The sequence below is a fragment of the Penicillium hordei genome (genome assembly GCF_028827395.1).
Source record: "Penicillium hordei strain IBT 12815 chromosome Unknown utg000004l_segment0_segment0, whole genome shotgun sequence".
Lineage (NCBI taxonomy): Eukaryota > Fungi > Ascomycota > Eurotiomycetes > Eurotiales > Aspergillaceae > Penicillium > Penicillium hordei.
In genome coordinates, this window is record NW_026623145.1 from 968,339 (window position 1) to 987,800 (window position 19,462).

The following is a 19,462-nucleotide window of genomic DNA, read 5'->3' on the forward strand; positions in this document are numbered from 1 at the left end:
TGTAATGTTCTAATGCTCAATGTTGAAATGTTCAAACTAGATGACGTCGAAGACACATGCCATTGCCGTGACAATACGAGATACATTGTAAGGTAATTTTCACGTGCATCAACTACACATTCGGAGCATCTTCATCACTTGGGAATAGTCTATTTGGTCAAATAGACTAGAAACTCTCTGTAATACTCAGCTATACGTGCTATAGTCTGGGCAATTGAAAGAAATCGCCGCCATTCGGAGAGAAACACTGTCCAGAGAACAATGTCTGAGTCATCCTTGCCGTCTTGTCATGCCCCGGTATTCGACGAGTCTCCACAATCCTCAAGTTTGTTTACCTATACCACAATCTACTGTATTCGGCGGTGATTCGGTATTTATATCTTCAGTTTCCAAACTACTTATGATATACACATAGACATAGATCCAGGTAGTATACTGGAAACAACAAGCTACACAAGCCACCATCCTCACTGTAATCCTTCACTATATTGTACATATCCATCCACCCGAATATATCTTGGCGACCTAGCATTTACACGAATTTAGGCCGGGAAACATGATGCTCCCAGATGACCTGCACGTGCATCTATCCAATCGCAGGAAATCTACCGTGTTGATTGAAAATAAAATGACTCAAAACCGCCCTACAAGTTGGACCTCGGCACAACTGAGCTCTGCCAATCTAACCGCATACAGCGTCGATAAGACTTCTAGATTAGGAACTATACAAATGAAACTGGGGTCTAGAACAAGAACATGAAACAAGGTATTTTTGGACCCTGTGCAAGAGATTTAAAGAGAGCATCCCTGGTCCTCTGTACCGTACTTGCACTTGTAAACGGAGTATATCGCGTGCCTCTCCCATGGACGAGTATTTGGATATCAGATAAGCTTGAAAAATGCTTAACAAGACAACAAAATAACGAAAGACGCTGTCCACACATCTATACAGAATTTTTTTGAACAAAGTGAATACTAAATGACTACCTAGAATAGATACATACCGCCATACCCGAATTCTTTCAGCTCCAGAGCCCACGAGAACTACCTCGGGAAAATAAGGGATCCCCAGCTCCGCACCCGTTTATTATCGATCTCCTGCGAAGAGCCCTATAATGACGCCTTCGGGATCCCTGAGGTGTGGTCTTTTCTCGGTCGGGGACTTGTTGCTCTGCCGAGGTATCCATCGGTGTATTTTCGCATTGGTTCGGGTTGTGGTTCTGGGGTATACTCCAGTCAAGCTCGTTTGGGTCTCCATTTGCCACAGGTATATAATAGATCGCAGCATGCACGGAACATACACCTACCGGCACATACCACACTGGGAAGCGAGGATATAAATTAACGTCCATTCTTTTTTATTTTATTGAGCCTAGCAAAATAAAAGACTGAAAGCCAAGTCGTAACCGAAAACCAGCGCTAGACAGAAAACACTGCCTGATGATGTCCTGATCCAATATCTTGCTCACTGCTACGTGGGCTTTTCTATTCTCGTCTTGGCTGCTCACGCTCACGCCACTTGTGCAACAATTTTGACCGTAACAGCAACACAAAATTCGAAATTCAATCAATATGCCTGAGCAACAACTGCCTTATGGTACGTCTCGTACGGAGTGATAGTTCCCAACGAACGTCTCATGTGGGCATTGAGAATCTCCAGCCCGTAGACATAACTGGCATTCACCCAGCCGAATCTGTAATCGAATTAGCACCCAAGGTATCCACAAAAGGGGGGGGGAAAGAACAAGAACATACCCTTCACGCGGAGCTCCCTTGAAGTCCGTGCCTTGATTGCCATACTCGGCATCGACCCGGTGCGGATCAATAGGACGAGTGACATCATACTTCTCCACGACAACGCCGTTGAAGTCAACAAACGCCTTGGTGATCATGTAAACCCACTTATATGCCAGCCGCTCCGCCTCCTCCTGATAGCCGTAGCGGAGGAATGCCGTCCAGGCAAGCATCTGCTGCGGCGCCCAGCCGTACGGGTAATCCCACTGTCGGTTGGGGCGCTCTAAGCCCACTGCACCCCGTGACTCCTCAGTGCCAGAGACCAAGCCGCCGAACGCCTCGAAGCGGGGCAGGGCCTTTTCGACCATTATAGCTGCCTGCGCAGGAGACGCGAGACCAGCCCACATTGCCCAGAAGGTAGTGGCGGTTTCGTACTCTGTGCGCTCCTTCTTAGCTGTGTCGTAGTCGAAGTACATGCCCTTCTCGGGGTTCCAGAGGAGCTGGTCCATGCGCTGCTTGCGCTTGCGCGCACGTCGGTCCCAGACTGCAGAGGACTCGGTTTCGATGTCCTTGGTTTGGGGTGTGCGGAACTCTGCTGGGATGGGGAGTCTGTCGTTGAAGTGTACGCGGATAATCCGTGCGATGTCCACTTCGTATTTGTACAGCAGGGAGTTGAGGTCGACTGTGGCGAGATTTCCACACACGCCCTCCAAGCGGTAGCTGGTGTCGTGGCCGGACTCGCGGACGGCTCGGTCGTGCATGAAGTACTCGTCGAGTTTGGGCTCGACGATAGTTCGAGAGTTGTATGCCTTGACGAATTCCTCAAAGGTCATTCCGTGCTTCTGGGCGTATGGACCGAGGATGTGTACAAAGTGAGAGGGCTCGGTCTCTGGGGGTACGCCCCAACCTTCGGGACGATACCTCGACAGACCAGACTCTGGGTCGAGGCGAGGCGCGGTAACCCAGACGCTGTTATACTCCTTGATGGCAGCGAGGACAGCGTTCCGCAGGAACTCCTTTGAATCGGGCTCGTTTTTGATTCTTTCATAGACACGCAGTGCCATGTCGGTGAGGAAGGGGGGTTGCGAACGAGTGAGGTAGTAAGATCGGTTTGCGTTGAGGATCTTGCCGTAGTGCTTGATCTCGAAACAGAAATTGATTACCATGCCCTTAGCGAGGTCGACGCGGTCACTGACAAGCAATCCCAAGGACTCCATGTAGCTATCCCAACCGTACAGCTCGTTGAACCGGCCGCCCGGCACTACGAACGGCACACCGACCAGATCAGTCTCCCCGGTCGATTCATTGAGCTTCTTCTCCATAGCTAGTGCAAGGAGGCCGGGCTTGTCGTTAAGTTCCATCACATAATCAGGTGTAATTACAGCCGGCAACATCTGCACATCAAGACGCAGCTCGGGGTGATCTTTCGCAATCTGCTCATAGTATTCGAACTGCGTTGGAGCACCCGGCGGGATATAGATCCGAGGTCGTGGATCTGCAGTCCAATCTTTGGGGTCTCGACCTGCAATTTCAATGTTGGAGCCATCGATACGTCTTGTGAGGGCCTTCCAAAAGGAGTTCTTGATGAGACGAGATAGCCGAGCTACTGGATTTTCGCTCAGTCGTGCTTCATCAAGGATAATGTGCTTGCGACCGTAGTCTTTGGCAATTGTAAGCTCTTGGAGGAGGTTGGATAGCATGTATGTGCCCCGCACATCAACTCGCTTATGTCCAGATGATGCTGCAGTCCCGACCGATATCACCTACAACGATTAGCAGTCGTCCTCGAGTGTTAGATGCCATCAAGCATACCTTAGGTCCCAAGTCCTCGATGGTGATCTGCATATTCTGATCCGTATCTTCCTGTTTCAAGAGAGCCGCAAGTGTGTCGTCCACCTCAATAAGGAACTTCCGAGGTTGTCCTGATGCCTCATCTGCCCACTGCTGTCAGCTCTTGCACTAACCGCATATCCGACATATTTATAACAAACATACCATGACTACCGCGTCGAGAAGGCAAGGTTCCAAAGAATTGATTGATGTCTTCACGACTGTAGTCGTTCAAACCCTGTACCCAGTCAAAGATAAGCTTGATGTACCTTCTACCGCGGGGTACCGGTCAGGCGTTATGGCTGCTTACCACCGAGAATGCACGTCTTCTCGCCTTGAACTTATTGATGTTATCCTCCTTGCCATAGTAGACATCTGGATTGGAGAAAGGATCAGTAGAGCTGGAACCAGACCGGGTACGCCCATCTGACGAGCTCATGGTCTGTGTGGCGGAAGAAGAATAGAGGGCACAATTTGAAATTCGAATGTGCGTTACGCAAGGATGCGTCCACACCGACTATTCCCGGTAGTCGAGAAACTTAAAGCAGCAAGTACAGGTGCTCCAATGGGCCTGATATAGTATGATGTACTGGGCAATTGTGCTCCGATGGTACGACCTGATCAGAAAAATTAGGGGATCCTTGTCTGGCGATTAAGACAGTCCCGAATCCGAGTGGTGTGTTGAAGCTGTAAAATGGATGAGAGATAATAATGATAGAGATATTTGATAGAAAAAAATATTGTTATGAACCTGGCAGAGGTGGAAAGGGAATGACGGCATTCACATTGATGATGTCGCCGCTCCACTTATGTTGCCGCTCCAGAGCTGATAAGCCTTTCGATAACAACTTTGGAAACAATTCGAAGGCGAGGCCCGGAGATCCGATGCGATGTATAAAAAGCAAATATAATCACTGCCAATCTTTGCTAAAAGCAGTGACTCAAAATCAAGACTGTCGTGGCTTGGACGAATATGGTAACTAGCCATTCATTGGAATGTTAGGGATTCTGTTCCGAATCTCAGTGCGGAGTATACGCTTAAATTGTCGTTTAACAAAAGAATATCAAGAATGCTTGTGCTAACACAGCTATTTACAGACTATATCCAAAGCAGCATTCATACAATTCCTCACAATTTGGCAGAGACAGCGCTTCCGCCGTCGAGCGTGATAGTGGCGCCATTCACAAATGCACCGGCACGGCTACTCAAGAACAAGCAAGACCCGGCCACATCCTGCGGGGTTCCAATGCGACCCAGAGGCACGCCAGCCCTGATAGTGTCACCGAATGACTCCAAGGTAGCGGCCATCATCTTACTTTCGAAAGGACCACAGGCCAAGGTATTAGAGCTGCAAGCCAAATCAGTTCTCCATACACAAGCACAAAGAGAAAACAGAGCAGATATACTTACGTAACGTTTCGCTTGCCCAGGTGGTTGGCGAGCACCCGGCTCAAGTGGTGCAAACCGGCCTTGCTGGAACTGTATGCGAATGTCTCGAGCGAGGGAACACGGAGTCCATCAATGCTGCCAATATTGATAATGCGAGAAGGGTCCTCCGGTGTAGCCGCCTTCTCCAGGAGCGGTGTAACGAGCTGGGTCAGATCGAAGACACGGTGGAGGTTGAGGGTGAGGACTCGCGTGAAGGCCTCGGAGGGGTATTCATCGTAAGGGGCACCCCAGTTCGAGCCGGAGTTGTTGACGAGGACGTGGAGCTCTAGAAGAAAGAGGCATGTTGTTAGAAAAGATATAACTTGTCCATTGGATGCGGTGTCTTACTGCCTTCGCGCTTGCCCAGCTCTTCGGCCAGCTTCTTCACGTCCTCGAGCTTATAGAAATTGGCCGGAATGGCATGGGCCTTGCCCTTGCCCAGGGCATTGAGCTCCTTGGCTGCTTGCTCGCATGCCTTTGCATCACGGGATGAAATGTAGACAGTGGCACCGTTTGTTACATAGCCCTCTGAGATCATGCGACCGACGCCTTTGGCTCCACCGGTGACTAGCACCACTTTGCCCTGTGGGCGCGTTAGAATGGTCGGAGAGGTAGAGTACGTAGAGATCTAACCTTGACATTGAAAAGACTTGCGGAATCCATTGTAAACTTGTGATTTAGACTAATACACCAAAAGAATTAAAGACAAGAGGTTACTTTTGTCACATCTCTCCCTCGTAGCTCCGCCGTTACACCTCATACCCGAGGCCGAGAGTACTTGGTGAACCAGCCGAGGCACGCGGACCTGGAATATCTTTGTACCGAGAGGTATGTACTAGTCCTATTTGGGGCTCAACTTAGGGCAACATCGTCAGGGTTCCGCGGGGTCTCTTCTTGAGGTGTTTAGGCTATTTTCGTTCATAGCGTATACCCCCATTACAATAGATTTGTTTAGCTTGTTTTCGCTTCGCTATTTCACAATGGATGACCTTCTGTCAAAACACCGCAAAGAGCAAAAAGATCTCCAAGGGCGGATCACGCAAAAGAAAAAGTCCGCCACCAAGAAAACTCGCAAAGGAGTCAACGATGAATGCGAGCAAATGCAGCGCAATCTGTCTGAGAAACAGCAGGCCGAGATTGCACAGTTAAATGGAGATCCGACTGAAGAGCTCCAAGGCCTCAGTCTGGAAGATGATCAGCCGGCAGATGACGAAGACTCGAAACAAGACAAACCCACCGAGGAGCCACAAGAAGCAGAACCAACAGCCGAATCCACCCCAGAACCTGCCTCTGCATCCACCTCAAAAAAGCCAAATCGCCAAAAAGCCCGTCTCGCGCGGCGTGCAGCTGAGCAAGCCGCGCAGTCAGCTGCCGCCGCAGAAGAAGCCGCCACGCAAACAAACTACAGAGGCAATGAACAGGAGGTCATGGACGCTGTGTTCAAGAAACTAGGTCTGACGGAAATAGAAGTGACTCCGGATGGGCACTGTCTCTACTCAGCAGTCGCAAAACAACTCGACGAGTCCGGACTCAGCTTGCGGCCGGACCCAAGCCGAATCGTCCTTCAGCCCGCGACACAGTCACGCATCGACACAGTCGCCTCCCCACAACACGATGGCTACCGAGCTGTTCGAGCTGTGACTGCAGATTTCATTATGGAACATAAAGAGGACTTCGAGGCGTTCATGGAAGAGCCCCTAGAGTCATACACTCGAAAGATCAAATTGACGGCCGAGTGGGGAGGGCAGTTGGAGCTGCAGGCGATTGCCCGAGCATACGGCGTAGAGATCAACGTTGTACAGAAGGATGGGCGGATGGAGAAGATCGAGTCCGGTGACAGCGACAGCTTCGACGAGGAGGAGAAGCACAAACGTGTTATCTGGCTCGCTTACTACCGCCACACCTACGGACTCGGCGAACACTACAATGCCCTTGTGAAGAAGTCCTAAGCTACTCAGATCTACACAATCTCATTACTGCCTTGGCCTTTTCAGTAGAGGTCTGACTGTGCCATTGCAGATCTATTCTTGTCTGGAGGGTTTTCGGCATATCTAGTTACGACGACGCCAGATCGAGACTCGGTCGTGGATCACCCCGTTCTCGCCCTGGCCTACCTCGTGTGTGCGCTCTGGTTTCCAGTACGCCACTCTTTCCAGGCCGTCTTTGCTCGGTGCCCGTAGGGGTTCGTGCTTGACGACGCCTTTGGCATCGTAGGGGACTTGTTCGCCGGGGTGGCTCAGATGTGCCACGTACGCTTCCGAAGGAGAGGCATATGGGGGCCCTGGGGCTTGGGGATCCTTGTGACGGGGGAACTCGAGGCAGATCAAGTTTCCCGTTGGCGAAGGGGCCAGAAGCTGGGTCTGTCGGAGCGCCCATTTGGGTCGCATTGACGGCTCTAGAGCACAGAAGAACTGCATGATAGTTAACGTGAGAACAGTGAACATAGCAACATGAGATATAGACAAAAGCAGATACAATATTTTTGTTATCAAAGTGGCTGTATTCCCGCATTGCGATGAATCTCACAACATGGATAGACACACAAGCAGCAACAAAAGGATAAAAGGAATTCATACCGTGTAATCATAAATAATATCAAATCCATTCAAGGGGACCCCAATCTCCTTCAACCAAGCATCATCGAAGAAGTCACCCTGGATCCAAGTAACCTTTCCCGTGCCGACAGTTTGATCCCGGACGCGATACCAACTGGCATTATCACTCTCCTCCTTCTTGCATGCATCAACCGCAGCAGCGCTATACTCAAGACCATAAGCATCGTAGCCAAAGCTTGCCAGCAACAGGACATCGACACCTCTCCCGCAACCAGGAACGAGAGCCTTCCGCCTATACCACTGGCCCTGTGCATCAGTGGCAAGAGGCGCGCCAACTGTCGGGCGATGCTTAACGAGTGTGTCTTCCAGGGCGGGATTGGGGAATCCCCGATCCCAGGGCAGATTGTCACCCTTGTCCCAGAGGGAAGCCCAGCCCTCGACGTATTTGTCGCCCGTGTATTGAGAGAGGTGGGCCTGTACCTCTTTTAGGTTGGTGTTGGTTTGCATTGGGATGGCTATGTTGGTTTTGATCTTTGTGGTTTCACGGGGTGATGTGCTTCCTAGGTGTTAAGAGGGATGCGGTGGAGTTCACCGTCTTTATGCCATGTTGACCTCGGGATCCATTGCCCAATCTACTAGGCTTATTAATAACCTCCTTGCTGCTCTGAGGCCCTCTTTCAGTCCACCTGGATTGGAGGTAATGATCCGGTGACGTATAAAGAGGAATGTTTCTGGATTATTCGAGTTCCACTCTCTGTTCTCGGTTCTGTCATATAATCATGCCAAGTCTGCTTGTCACCTACCCCAACACCTGGATCTGTCCTATAATCGTGGCAGGCCTACCACCTACCAGGTACAACAGGTAGATGCGGCATGTAGATGATATTTGGTAGGTGGACCTGATAGTTGGGTGGGCTCACGATAATAGTAAGGCTCTGGGGTATATTTATTGACAGCTATGGTGACATCCGGGGAAGCAGGGATAATAAGCGAAAGCCAAGAGAAGTCTATTGCGACTATTAAATACTTCTGATGCCATCGGAATGTTTCATATTTTGTTCCATCATAGATTTTGTTTTATCATAGATCACTGCAAGTCTCTAATCTCTCTCGGGATGGAGTCGCCTTCAGGATTTGCCGACGGAAGACCGGCACACTCACGCTCGACGATGACTGGCTCTATAAGCCGGCTTATATCTTAATAGGATAGAGAACATGCACTAGCGTTGGTATGTCGGATAATAATCCAGCGCTGGTACCCTACCTAGGTCCCCTAAAGTGCAAGAGATAATATTATCAGCTACACTCGGTCGCTGTCGGTGGTTGTCGGTCAAATCTCCAAATTGATTCTGAATTTTTCTTCCCTCTCTCACTTTATTTTCTTCTTTTGAAGTACATCCAATACATTCAAACCTTGTAACTACATTCTTGCTGATCTTGGCATATCAGCGGGATAGATCGACGCTCTTTGCAAGGAAGGTGCCCAAGTGACTACTTGCGGGTTCAGGGCTTACTCTTGAATCCAACTTGACTTCACTTTTGTACAAAGTACAGCTTTATGCGACTTATTCTTTTGGCTTCAGATTTATTTTATGTTCAATTGGCAAAAGTCGTCCTTTTCCTTCATCACATACATCCAATATGCACGGGCAGTCTGAGACAGACGGCATCGCATCCTCGGACAGCAGAGAACATCCGACAATCATGGCCGAGTACGCCGAGACAAAGCCCGAGGTCAATAATGATGCCCACTCCCTATCGGGTGCCTCCAGCAATACCGCCGATGAAGAACATGACCCAGAGGATCCTCCACGCCTAGAACGCCAATTGACAGAGGTTGGTCCTCCCATCAAGGTCGCCCGACTCAAGCGAAGAGGCTTGTTCGGCCAGTTGGCATTGGTGGCAGAGGTTGAAAATCCGAAGACATACACTCGCCGAATGAAATGGTTCATCACATTTGTCGTGGCTCTTGCCGGAGCCACAGCGCCAATGGGCAGCGCGATCTTTCTCCGTGAGTTTTCAATCACAAATAGGGTATTCCCCAGATGATCTCTAATCAATCTTCTATTAGCTTCATTGTCACAAGTAACCAAGGAGTTGAATACGACAACCACCATCACTAATTTATCGATCGCGTTGTACATGCTGGCCATGTCGATATTCCCGTTGTGGTGGTCATCATTCAGCGAGCGACTTGGCCGACGGACCATCTACCTGGCTTCTTTTGCTCTCTTTGTGGTATTTAACTGTCTTTGCGCCATCTCGAATTCTATCGGAATGCTGGTTGTAATGCGAATGTTGAGTGGTGGCGCCTCTGCTTCTGTCCAGGCGGTTGGTGCTGGCACCATCGCCGATCTCTGGGAACCTAGGGAGCGAGGACGGGCCATGGGTATCTTCTATCTAGGTCCATTGTGTGGACCCTTGTTTGCGCCCATTTTCGGGGGTCTCTTAGCTCAGCGCTGGGGATGGCGGAGCACCATGTGGTTCCTCTCGGCATTTGGTGCTCTCACTCTCATCTTTATCTTGTTCGCCCTTCCCGAGACGTTGGCCATGCAAAAGCCTGTGTTGGCTGAACTGGAGGACGACGAGGATCCAGCTATCAACCGCCCGTTGAGTCGAGTTTCGTCGCAGCAGGTTGTTCGGTCCACCGCAAGGTGGCTTAAGACGATGAAGATGGTCTTCATTGATCCACTCAAAATCATTCTTTACCTCAGATTCCTTCCCGTCCTTCTCAGTGTGTACTATGCCAGCGTCGCCTTCGGTTCTCTATATGTCCTCAATATCAGCATTGAGCATACCTTTGCACAGGAACCATACAACTTCTCCACCATCATCGTTGGTTTGTTGTACATTCCAAACTCACTGGGCTACATGGTGACCAGTATCTTTGGAGGCAAATGGATGGACAATATCATGCAACGGGAGGCCAGGAAGGCAAATCGATACGACGAGAAAGGCAGACTGGTACTACAACCAGAAGACCGAATGCGTGAGAATGCATGGCTTGGTGCTTTCATGTACCCAGCAGCTCTGATTTGGTATGGTTGGGCAGCGGAGAAGGGAGTCTTCTGGCTTGTCCCGGTATGTAAACTCTCAATGTGGTCCCGATGACACATTAGGAGCGTTCGCTAACTCCTACAGATGATTGCCAACTTCTTCTTTGGTATGGGCTCCATGCTCATTTTCAGTATGGTAACCACCATGCTCACCGAATTCATGCCGAAAAAGTCCTCAGAGGGTGTAGCTCTCAACAACTTCATGCGAAACATCTTCTCCTGTGTCGGTTCCGTCGTCACTGCCCCGATCATCAGCGGTATCGGCAATGGGTGGCTCTTCACCATCCTCGGCCTGGTCAGTTTTGCGAGCAGCTCGGTCATCTTCTTGATGAGAGTCAACGGCCCTAAATGGAGAAAGACTTTGGATGCACATATGCGGGCATGAGTTAGTTTTGCTCTGCATTACCAAGTTGCATTTTATCTCCGGCGTTCGAACATATTATTATTTTAATTTTGGGGGGTTAACAAGGGCCTGGCATAAATACAATTGGTGTCGGTAACAACAACCTTTCTTTGTTCTGGACATACGTCTCACCACAATAAAATATCCTTACCTTACTCTGTTTTTGACAATGTAAGACTTGAATAATCTGGTTTATCTGTCAAGATTATATTAGAGACGTTATATGCAAGAACATACCGACGTGTTTTGTCCTAAAGTCTTTCTAGGTGTGTACAGCGGCGGTAAAAAGCACTTTTCTATGTATAACCCACTGGTATCAAGGACATAGAGGGGACCGAAGGTAACATTAGCTAGAATAGTACACAATAAGAAGGACGGAGAGGCATCGGAGGCAGAGAATTATTTGGGACGGATGGATTAACTCCGTCTTCATTCCCTTGAACCATCTCGCTGGACCAAACAACGGCTTCCATGGCCACCGCGGGGCTGTCTAGATGAACAAGCACCTTTTATAGAGTCCGGGGAGCGGTTATTACAGCATCTTAACCTCACATCCGGTTCATGCCGCATCGCCAGTTCTACCAAGTAGAAGATACTCACCTTGACGGGCTCCATCAAATATATGCCCTACCAGTATCTACAATGCCTGCGTCATCTCTTACTCTGCGCAGTCAAGCATGCGACTCAATGTATCAGTTATCTAACTCAGACTGGAGTTCCAATAAAATGCCACAGGTCTTAAGCGAATTCCATTTACAGACAGGGGTATTAACTAATATCGATCAATAGTGACTTCTATCTCATGGGACCCCTCACCTCAAATTCTGAGAATCACGCTTCTCCTAGGATCATTCAATCCGTGTCCCGGTAATTGCATATGCCAAGCTAGTACGTATATAGTCTCCCGTATTTGTGTTATCGTGCATATTATCTAGGCCTAGATACACCGTACTAAATATTGGTCTGTCAATTATGGTATACTCTGGTCGAGAAAGCAGGTTCTTGAATTATTAGGAGCAATTGACTGTTTATGACCAAGCTAACTATGTTACTCTGTGGCTACATGGGCGCACTTCAATCTCTACTAGTTACGTACGGAGTATAGAAAAAGATATAGATCTGAGTAATACTGCGCGTATTAACTCACCTGCATGAAAAAAAAGTGAGGCAGCCAATCATAGTTTTATCACGCCATGTTATTGACTAGCCAGCACTTCTAGCGAACATTCGATGCGTCTGTGAGGGGAAGGGGAGATCACCGGCGGGATAACGGAGTAGAGGGGATATTTGCTGGGGCTACCAGGGTCTACAACGTATGCATGGGGTGCTTTTTCAAGCGATATCGCGAATATGATTTGGTTGCCAAAAGTAACCAAGCCCTCCACTACCAGTAGTTTTTTCTTTTCCTCGCACGGGTCATTCTTTAAGATCCGATGCCGGGAACACCCCTACCAAGCTATACTCCAAACGACCTATCCATTCGCTAGTTGTAATCTCAAATATAAGACATCGGATGAAAGTCTATTAAACCTCAGAGGTCTCCTCTCCGATCGGCATAGCCCTTTCAAGTGCATGGGTGGCAAAGTAACAGCTCGGTGAAAATAAGAGCGATTTTTATGCCCATCTACCCCATATAGAATCCAAGAGTCTGGGAGTCCAACGTATGCAAACAAGACCCCAAGAACCCAAGAATCCCGGCCCAATTCTGAGAATAGAAACAAACCCACCAATCATATTTACAAATGCGATGGGTTCACCTCGAGAGGGCCGCTATCTGCTAACCACCGCAACACGGCATGGATGCTCGGCCCGCTGCATGGAGTTGGGTACATAGATGACCGTATCTGGCGATTTGGCTGAGGACTTGTATCAGTAGGTACGACATATCGGGGAATAACACGAAAACTCAGCGCCGAGATGATCCGCTAGAAAAGCGAAAAGTGGCCTAGACATGCATGCAGCTCTTTTTAGACTCGAATGTTGGCTTCTGTACCTATCTATACCTTTCGGTACATTAGGTCGAACTGACCACATATGCCATTTTGAAAGAAGAGGACCCCAGTGACGAAGCTGTTGTAAGACGACACATCGACCAGATAGCCGTGGGTCTTTGTTAGTGTACTTCGTGGACCAAGTTAGATGCAAGTGGCGGACGTGTTGATCCAGGAGCGGCTGGTATTGACGCGATAATCAATGTAGTCATAGGCGGAATGGAAATATGGAAATCCCGAATATAGCAGAAACGAGGGAGAATTTGATGTCCAAGTCCAATGCACAATATCACCTGACCCCCAAGAAACTCCGGATTCCCCCATTTTTCTCTTCTTTTTCGTTACAAAGTACATTTGATGCAGTCCACGATGTTTAACTGCATATTACATCACCTTTTTAACTGCTGGCTCCCTTACAGTTGAGTGTCACAGAATAATGATCTCGGACAATACTCTGAAGTGTCGGTGTCGTGTCGGTGTCCAAAGTGGAGATTCGATTATCCACGACTCCATCAAGCTCCATACAACTTCATTCCCAACCACCCCGTTTCGCCTTTCCGGCTTGATTCTATGAATAATGCAGAAATTGACTGGAAGTTTCAATATTTGCCTCCCAGTATCGGATCCCTTTTGAGGTTAATCGTCCTGGTCTCCCCACCGGTGTACTTTGTACGCCTGCATCCTATTTGCCGCCGTTACCGGGGCACGTTGGGCAGAAATGGGTCTGCATCACCTCTGCGTCGCCCATCGATTTTCCTATTGAAACATTGCCTTCGTGGCTTTGTCTACTGTACACCTGCGAAGTTCCCTGGGCCCAATTCATTTCTATTCTCATCTCAATATGTCTGTCTGTGTGTAGTAACCAGGCCCGAAAACAAACCAAAAGAAAGGGAAAAAAAAAGAAAAAAGAAAATCAAGTCAATCCAATTCAATTCAGTTCAATTCAATTCATTCGGTGGCATCCACCCCACTTCAACAGACCCAGTTTCTCCATACTCCTGCAGCACTACCTTTCCTATCCTGACCGATGTGCCCCCCTGTCCCCAATCCCATCTCCCCATTTACTACTTGGTGCTGCAGCTCTTCCTGCGAGTGGGGATTCTGCTGCTCTCACCCGGCCCTAACCAGGTACTGGACCTCACTAAACCATCATGTCGGCCCTGGAGATGGAGACCCGACGACCGACGTGGCCCAATGACAATTGGCTCCATCGGGCAGTTCATTAGTGACGTTCAGGGCCCAAGGACCGTAATGCACTTTGCTGTCGTCCCATCCGACCGCATAGGAGACGAACTATTATACGTTGCCTCACCATGACTGTCCAATGCGACCTCTGTGTTACCAGAGAAACAAGCATATCCTTTCTTTCCCTTTTAGTACTCTAATACATGAGGTACCCTACCCAGTTTCACACTCCTCAATTGTCAATATTTTGTATCTTTTGTTCCTCAATTTCCCCTGTCGCCCCATACTTTCCGTGCATCGAGCCCGACAAGCCGGCTTGTCAATTTCCCATTGTCCTGGTTCTCGTCACATCACGCGCCAGTCAGCCTCGCCCAGGCGTTCGATATATGATACGTCATTGACCGGGGATCATGGCCGGTAAGAATAAGAAGAAGACCAAGAACAATAAAAACAATAACAATCGCCCTCCCGTCGGTTCTGCACCACCACCTGAACCCGAGAACAAAGCCCTCGTCGACCCTGCCCCGGACCCGGCGGTAGCCGCTGTTGAGGATGCCTTACAAGTATGCCGACCTCCCTCAGTACTCATATGCATCGGTCCAACGTCAATATTCGACCTTTGATTATGAGACTAAATCTTTCCAATTTTACCCTGTCACCTATTCAACGACCGATCTGACCGAGGGCCAAAACCAGGACAACAAGGAGCCCACCGCCGAACCGGAGAAGGACCCTGCCTCTGAAGACCCCCCAGCCGCTGAGCCAAGTGGCGATGACAGCCCGCCCACTGAACCTACAGGTAAGTACATGTTTCCATAGATGATGAGGTTTATCGCCGAAAAATCTATACGCTACTTTTTGTACTTGATATCAACATATAATGTTCAGATTCCACAGAGGCTGCACCATCAGCCGAGTCTCCACCCGACGAGGCAGCCCCCGAAGCTAAAGAAGATGGCAAGGATGAGCCAGCGCCAGATGCAGAGAATCCCGACGAGGCTCCCAAGGAGGCTGCCGTAGAAGACGGGAAACCTACAGAGGATGCAAAGCCTGACGACGGTGCAGCGCCTGAAGGCGAAGCAAAGTCCGAAGAGGAAGCCAAACCTGAAGAGGAAGCCAAACCTGAAGAGGAAGCCAAACCTGAAGAGGAAGCCAAACCTGAAGAGGAAGCCAAACCTGAAGAGGAAGCCAAACCTGAAGAGGAAGCCAAACCTGAAGAAGAAGCCAAGCCTGGAGGAGATCCAAAGCCCGAAGACGACCCAAAGCCTGAAGATGAATCTAAACCTGAAGGCGGTGCAGCGCCCGATGAAAGTGCGAATCCTGAAGAGGAATCAAAGCCCGAAGAAGATGCAAAACCTGAAGGTGAAAAAGATGCTCCAGCAGGTGAAGACACGAAAAAAGAAGGCGACGGCAACAATGGTCAGTATCCAAACGTACATTAGTTCTTACGAAGCTAACAGTACGTAGATGAAGGTTTCCCAGACTTTGACATAGACGTAGATCCTGAGACTTTAGCGGCCGAGAAAGAGGCTACTGCTAAAGCGGCCGCCGAAGACGCCCTAGAGGCCGATGAATCACCTGCTGCAGCATCCGAGCCACCCGCGGAGGAGCCCAAGGCAGAGGAAAAGCCAGCGGGCAAGAGTAAGAAAAAGAAAGGCAAGAAAAACAAGAAGTCCGCCGAGCCAGAGCCAGAGCAAACGCCAGAGCCAGCCGCGGAGCCAGAGCCAGCGCCAGAGCCAGAGCCAGCGCCAGAGCCAGAGCCAGCGCCAGAACCAGAGCCAGCGGCAGAACCAGAGCTAGCGGCAGAACCAGAGCCAGCGGCAGAACCAGAGCTAACGCCAGAACCAGCCGCCGAAACAGCCCCGGAGCCTGAAGCTGAGCCCGAAAAGCCCGCAGATAACCCTCCTGATACCTCTGCTCCAGAGGAACCAGCAGCACCCGAGCCAGCCGCGGAGGAACCCAAGCCAGAGGAAAAGCCAGCGGGCAAGGGTAAGAAAAAGAAGGGCAAGAAAGCCAAGAAGGCAGCCGAGACAGAGCCAACGCCAGAACCAGCCGCTGAAGCAGCACCTGAAATAAGTGAACAACCAGCGGAAGCAGAGGCACCAGCAGCTGAGCCTGAACCTGAACCTGCTCCACCTACAGCAGAAGAGGAGAAGGCTCCCGAAGAACCTGTCAAGGAACCGGAGCCGGAAGCCTCGCCAGTTGAGGAAACACCTGCTGCCGAACCCGAAGCTGCTGCGGAAGAGAAGGTGGAAGCTGTAGAGCCCGAGCCAGTTGAGACTCCCAAAGAGGCACCCGTCGAAGAAAGCACTCCGGCTGAGCCTGCCCCTGAACCCGCTGCCGAGCCTGTTGCTGAGCCTACCCCTGAGCCCGCTCCGGAACCGGCTGCTGAGCCAGCCCCTGAGCCTGTTGTTGAAGCTCCTGCTGAGCCTGAGCCTGAGCCTGCTGCTGAGTCTGCTCCGGAACCCGCTGCTGAGCCTGAGACCGAGCCAGCTGCCGAGCCTGCCCCTGAGCCTGCTGCTGAGTCTGCTCCGGAACCCGCTGCTGAGCCCGCTGCTGAGCCTGAGCCCGAGCCAGCTGCCGAGCCAGCCCCTGAGCCTGCTGCTGAGTCTGCTCCGGAACCCGCTGCTGAGCCCGCTGCTGAGCCAGCTGCCGAGCCTGCCCCTGAGCCTGCTGCTGAGTCTGCTCCGGAACCCGCTGCTGAGCCCGCTGCTGAGCCTGAGCCCGAGCCAGCTGCTGAGCCAGCCCCTGAGCCTGTTGTTGAAGCTCCTGCTGAGCCTGAGCCTGAGCCTGCTGCTGAGTCTGCCCCGGAACCCGCTGCTGAGCCTGAGACCGAGCCAGCTGCCGAGCCTGCCCCTGAAGCTCCTGCTGAGCCTGTTGTTGAAGCTCCTGCTGAGCCTGAGCCTGAGCCCGAGCCTGCTGCTGAGCCTACTACTGAGTCTGCCCCGGAACCCGCTGCTGAGCCTGAGCCCGAGCCTGCTGCTGAGCCTACTACTGAGTCTGCCCCGGAACCCGCTGCTGAGCCTGAAGCAGCTGCCGAACCTGTCGTTGAAGCTCCTGTTGAGCCTGAGCCTGAGCCTGAGCCCGCTGCTGAGCCCGCTGCTGAGCCTGCCGCTGAGCCTGAAGCAGCTGCCGAGCCTGCCCCTGAAGCTCCTGCTGAGCCTGAGCCTGAGCCCGAGCCTGCTGCTGAGCCTGCCCCTGAGCCTACTGCTGAGTCTGCTCCGGAACCCGCTGCTGAGCCTGAAGCAGCTGCCGAACCTGTCGTTGAAGCTCCTGTTGAGCCTGAGCCTGAGCCTGTTGTTGAAGCTCCTGCTGAGCCTGAAGCAGCTGCCGAGCCTGAAGCTGAGCCTGAAGCTCCCGAGGAACCTGCCGCTAAAGAGAAGGAAGTGACTGAAGATGCCCCCGCTGCCGCAGATCCTGTAGAGGAGACTCCTGCCCCAGAACCAGCGGTTGAGGAGGCACCTGCTCCCGCCCCGGTGGAAGAGACACCAGTGGAAGAAACGCCAATTGCCGAGACCCCTGCAGAGGCCGTAGCAGAACCGGAAGTCGTACCCGATGAGGCGCCAAAGGATATCCCAGTGGAAACACCTACTGACGAGCCAACGCCCGAAGAACCCGCTCCTGTCGAAGTTGCCCCGGCTGAGATCCTGGCACCTGACGAATCCCCGGCTGAACCAGTGGTTCCGGACGAGGCCCCAACTGAGACACCAGAGGCCGATGCAGCTGCAATCCCAGTCGAGACTCCAACGCCGGAAGAGGCATTGCCTGAGACAGCGCCAGAGGAGCCAACCCCTGAGCCAGAGGCTGCCAGAGACCTCCCCGCCGAAGACCCACTAGCAGAACCAGAAGCTTCCCCCGAGCCAGTATCTGTCCCCGCTAGCGACGAAGTGGCGCCCGACGAGCTCGTACCACCGCCAGCAGACGCCCAGCCTGAGGTTGAGATGATCGACGCCGAGCCTCTTGACGAAAGCGCAGAAGCCGCAGCAGCCCGCCACTCCCGACGCCGCAGAAAGCGTACCTCGCCGATCGAAGGAGAGCGTCGGCAGTCTAAGACATCGTCTGAGGGCCGCCGGGATCAACTTCAGCGTCAGAAGAGCGAGCGAAACATCTTCACCAACCGCTGGGCCAAGGCACTGGAAGAAGCACGACGCCAACACGACGAGAAATCACAGATGCAGCGAAAGCAGCGTGCTCTCGCCGAAGAACGAGAGCGCAGCGGTATTCCTGCCCCCGAGAAATTGAAGCGCTCGAAGAGCTCGTCCAGGGAGAAGGTGGAGAAGGAGAGGGCAATGGAACCAGAAATGGAGGCCGAAGTCATCGAACCCAGATCCAAACGCCGCACCTCCGACACTCCCTCGAACCAACCTCTCGAACGGGCCCGCTCAACCAGGACCTCTTCATCGAAGCAGGTGTCAACATCGGTACCGACGCCCAGGCCCCGTGCCTTCCTGCGGTACATGACTGAAGGCAAGTCGGATACCAATGGGCCTTTGCTGCGCCTAAATGCCACCAAGGCTGCACCGCCAATTGAGAGGCCGCGCCGGTCATCGACAAGTCACAGCAGTGGCAGCCGTCAGGATCGGGCGGAGCATGAAGAGCGACACTCCAGTGGTCGGTCTAGCGGATCACGGTCGCGACGCGACGAGGAGCCTCCTCGCACTGAGCGTGTCGAGCGCACTGAGAGTAGGAGATTGCGACGCTCGTCGACGGCTGAGCATGGTCGATCTAGGGAGGAGAGGAAGGAGAGGGAGAGGGAGAAAGATCGGGTGGAGAAGGAGCGTGAGCGTGAGCGTGAACACGCACGTGAACGAGAAATCGAGAGAGAGAAGGAGAGGGAAGGGGAGAAGAAGCCTGAGAGCTCCTCCCGACGTTCTAGGGAGACGAGAGAGGTTCGCTCTCATCGTCGCCACAGACGCGAGGAATCGCCTCCCCGAGAGGAGTCGAAGCTGAAGGGTCTCTGGAGAGCGATTGCTGCCCATTGAGACCGTAGAGTTTTTTTTTTCCGTTGTTTTTTTGTTTACTTTCACTTTCAACCTTGTCTTTTACTTAACGGTGGTTTGTGGTTTGTGGTTTGACAGAATGATCTATATGTGATTATGTGTATGCTTGATGAATTTGTGCTTGCATTGGGGAGCGAATCATTGCAGGAGTACTTGACTTGATTTTATTAGCCAGATTTGATTCAATATGCATCAACTTGACAAGGATTTTGATTGAGGTTATTTGGAGTGCCTATATAACGTCAATCCCATCAGTGTCATATTTCATGATATACGTCG

The 19,462-nt window shown here is 51.4% G+C and overlaps 6 protein-coding genes across 6 annotated transcripts; 3 read left to right on the plus strand and 3 right to left on the minus strand.

Annotated features, from left to right (window-relative positions):
- Positions 1–1,567: 1,567 nt before the first annotated feature.
- On the minus strand, positions 1,568–4,003 carry N7537_007636 (alpha,alpha-trehalase; the record flags this gene model as incomplete). Its single annotated transcript, XM_056898691.1, has 5 exons — positions 1,568–1,694; positions 1,756–3,497; positions 3,547–3,668; positions 3,730–3,802; positions 3,875–4,003. The coding sequence occupies 5 exons, from the start codon at positions 4,001–4,003 to the stop codon at positions 1,568–1,570; spliced, it is 2,193 nt and encodes a 730-aa protein (XP_056750767.1).
- Positions 4,004–4,693: 690 nt separating this feature from the next.
- On the minus strand, positions 4,694–5,656 carry N7537_007637 (short chain dehydrogenase/reductase family; the record flags this gene model as incomplete). Its single annotated transcript, XM_056898692.1, has 4 exons — positions 4,694–4,913; positions 4,976–5,279; positions 5,342–5,576; positions 5,627–5,656. 4 exons carry the CDS (start codon positions 5,654–5,656, stop codon positions 4,694–4,696), a joined length of 789 nt encoding a protein of 262 aa, XP_056750768.1.
- A 317-nt stretch (positions 5,657–5,973) lies between these two features.
- N7537_007638 (deubiquitinase OTU2) lies at positions 5,974–6,942 on the plus strand (the record flags this gene model as incomplete). Its single annotated transcript, XM_056898693.1, has 1 exon — positions 5,974–6,942. One exon carries the CDS (start codon positions 5,974–5,976, stop codon positions 6,940–6,942), a length of 969 nt encoding a protein of 322 aa, XP_056750769.1.
- Positions 6,943–7,044: 102 nt separating this feature from the next.
- Positions 7,045–8,055, minus strand: N7537_007639 (putative thiol methyltransferase; the record flags this gene model as incomplete). Its single annotated transcript, XM_056898694.1, has 2 exons — positions 7,045–7,404; positions 7,570–8,055. The coding sequence occupies 2 exons, from the start codon at positions 8,053–8,055 to the stop codon at positions 7,045–7,047; spliced, it is 846 nt and encodes a 281-aa protein (XP_056750770.1).
- A 1,134-nt stretch (positions 8,056–9,189) lies between these two features.
- N7537_007640 (MFS transporter) lies at positions 9,190–10,989 on the plus strand (the record flags this gene model as incomplete). Its single annotated transcript, XM_056898695.1, has 3 exons — positions 9,190–9,559; positions 9,620–10,629; positions 10,690–10,989. The coding sequence occupies 3 exons, from the start codon at positions 9,190–9,192 to the stop codon at positions 10,987–10,989; spliced, it is 1,680 nt and encodes a 559-aa protein (XP_056750771.1).
- A 3,746-nt stretch (positions 10,990–14,735) lies between these two features.
- N7537_007641 (PE repeat family protein) lies at positions 14,736–19,165 on the plus strand (the record flags this gene model as incomplete). Its single annotated transcript, XM_056898696.1, has 3 exons — positions 14,736–14,982; positions 15,081–15,602; positions 15,651–19,165. The coding sequence occupies 3 exons, from the start codon at positions 14,736–14,738 to the stop codon at positions 19,163–19,165; spliced, it is 4,284 nt and encodes a 1,427-aa protein (XP_056750772.1).
- Positions 19,166–19,462: the final 297 nt, after the last annotated feature.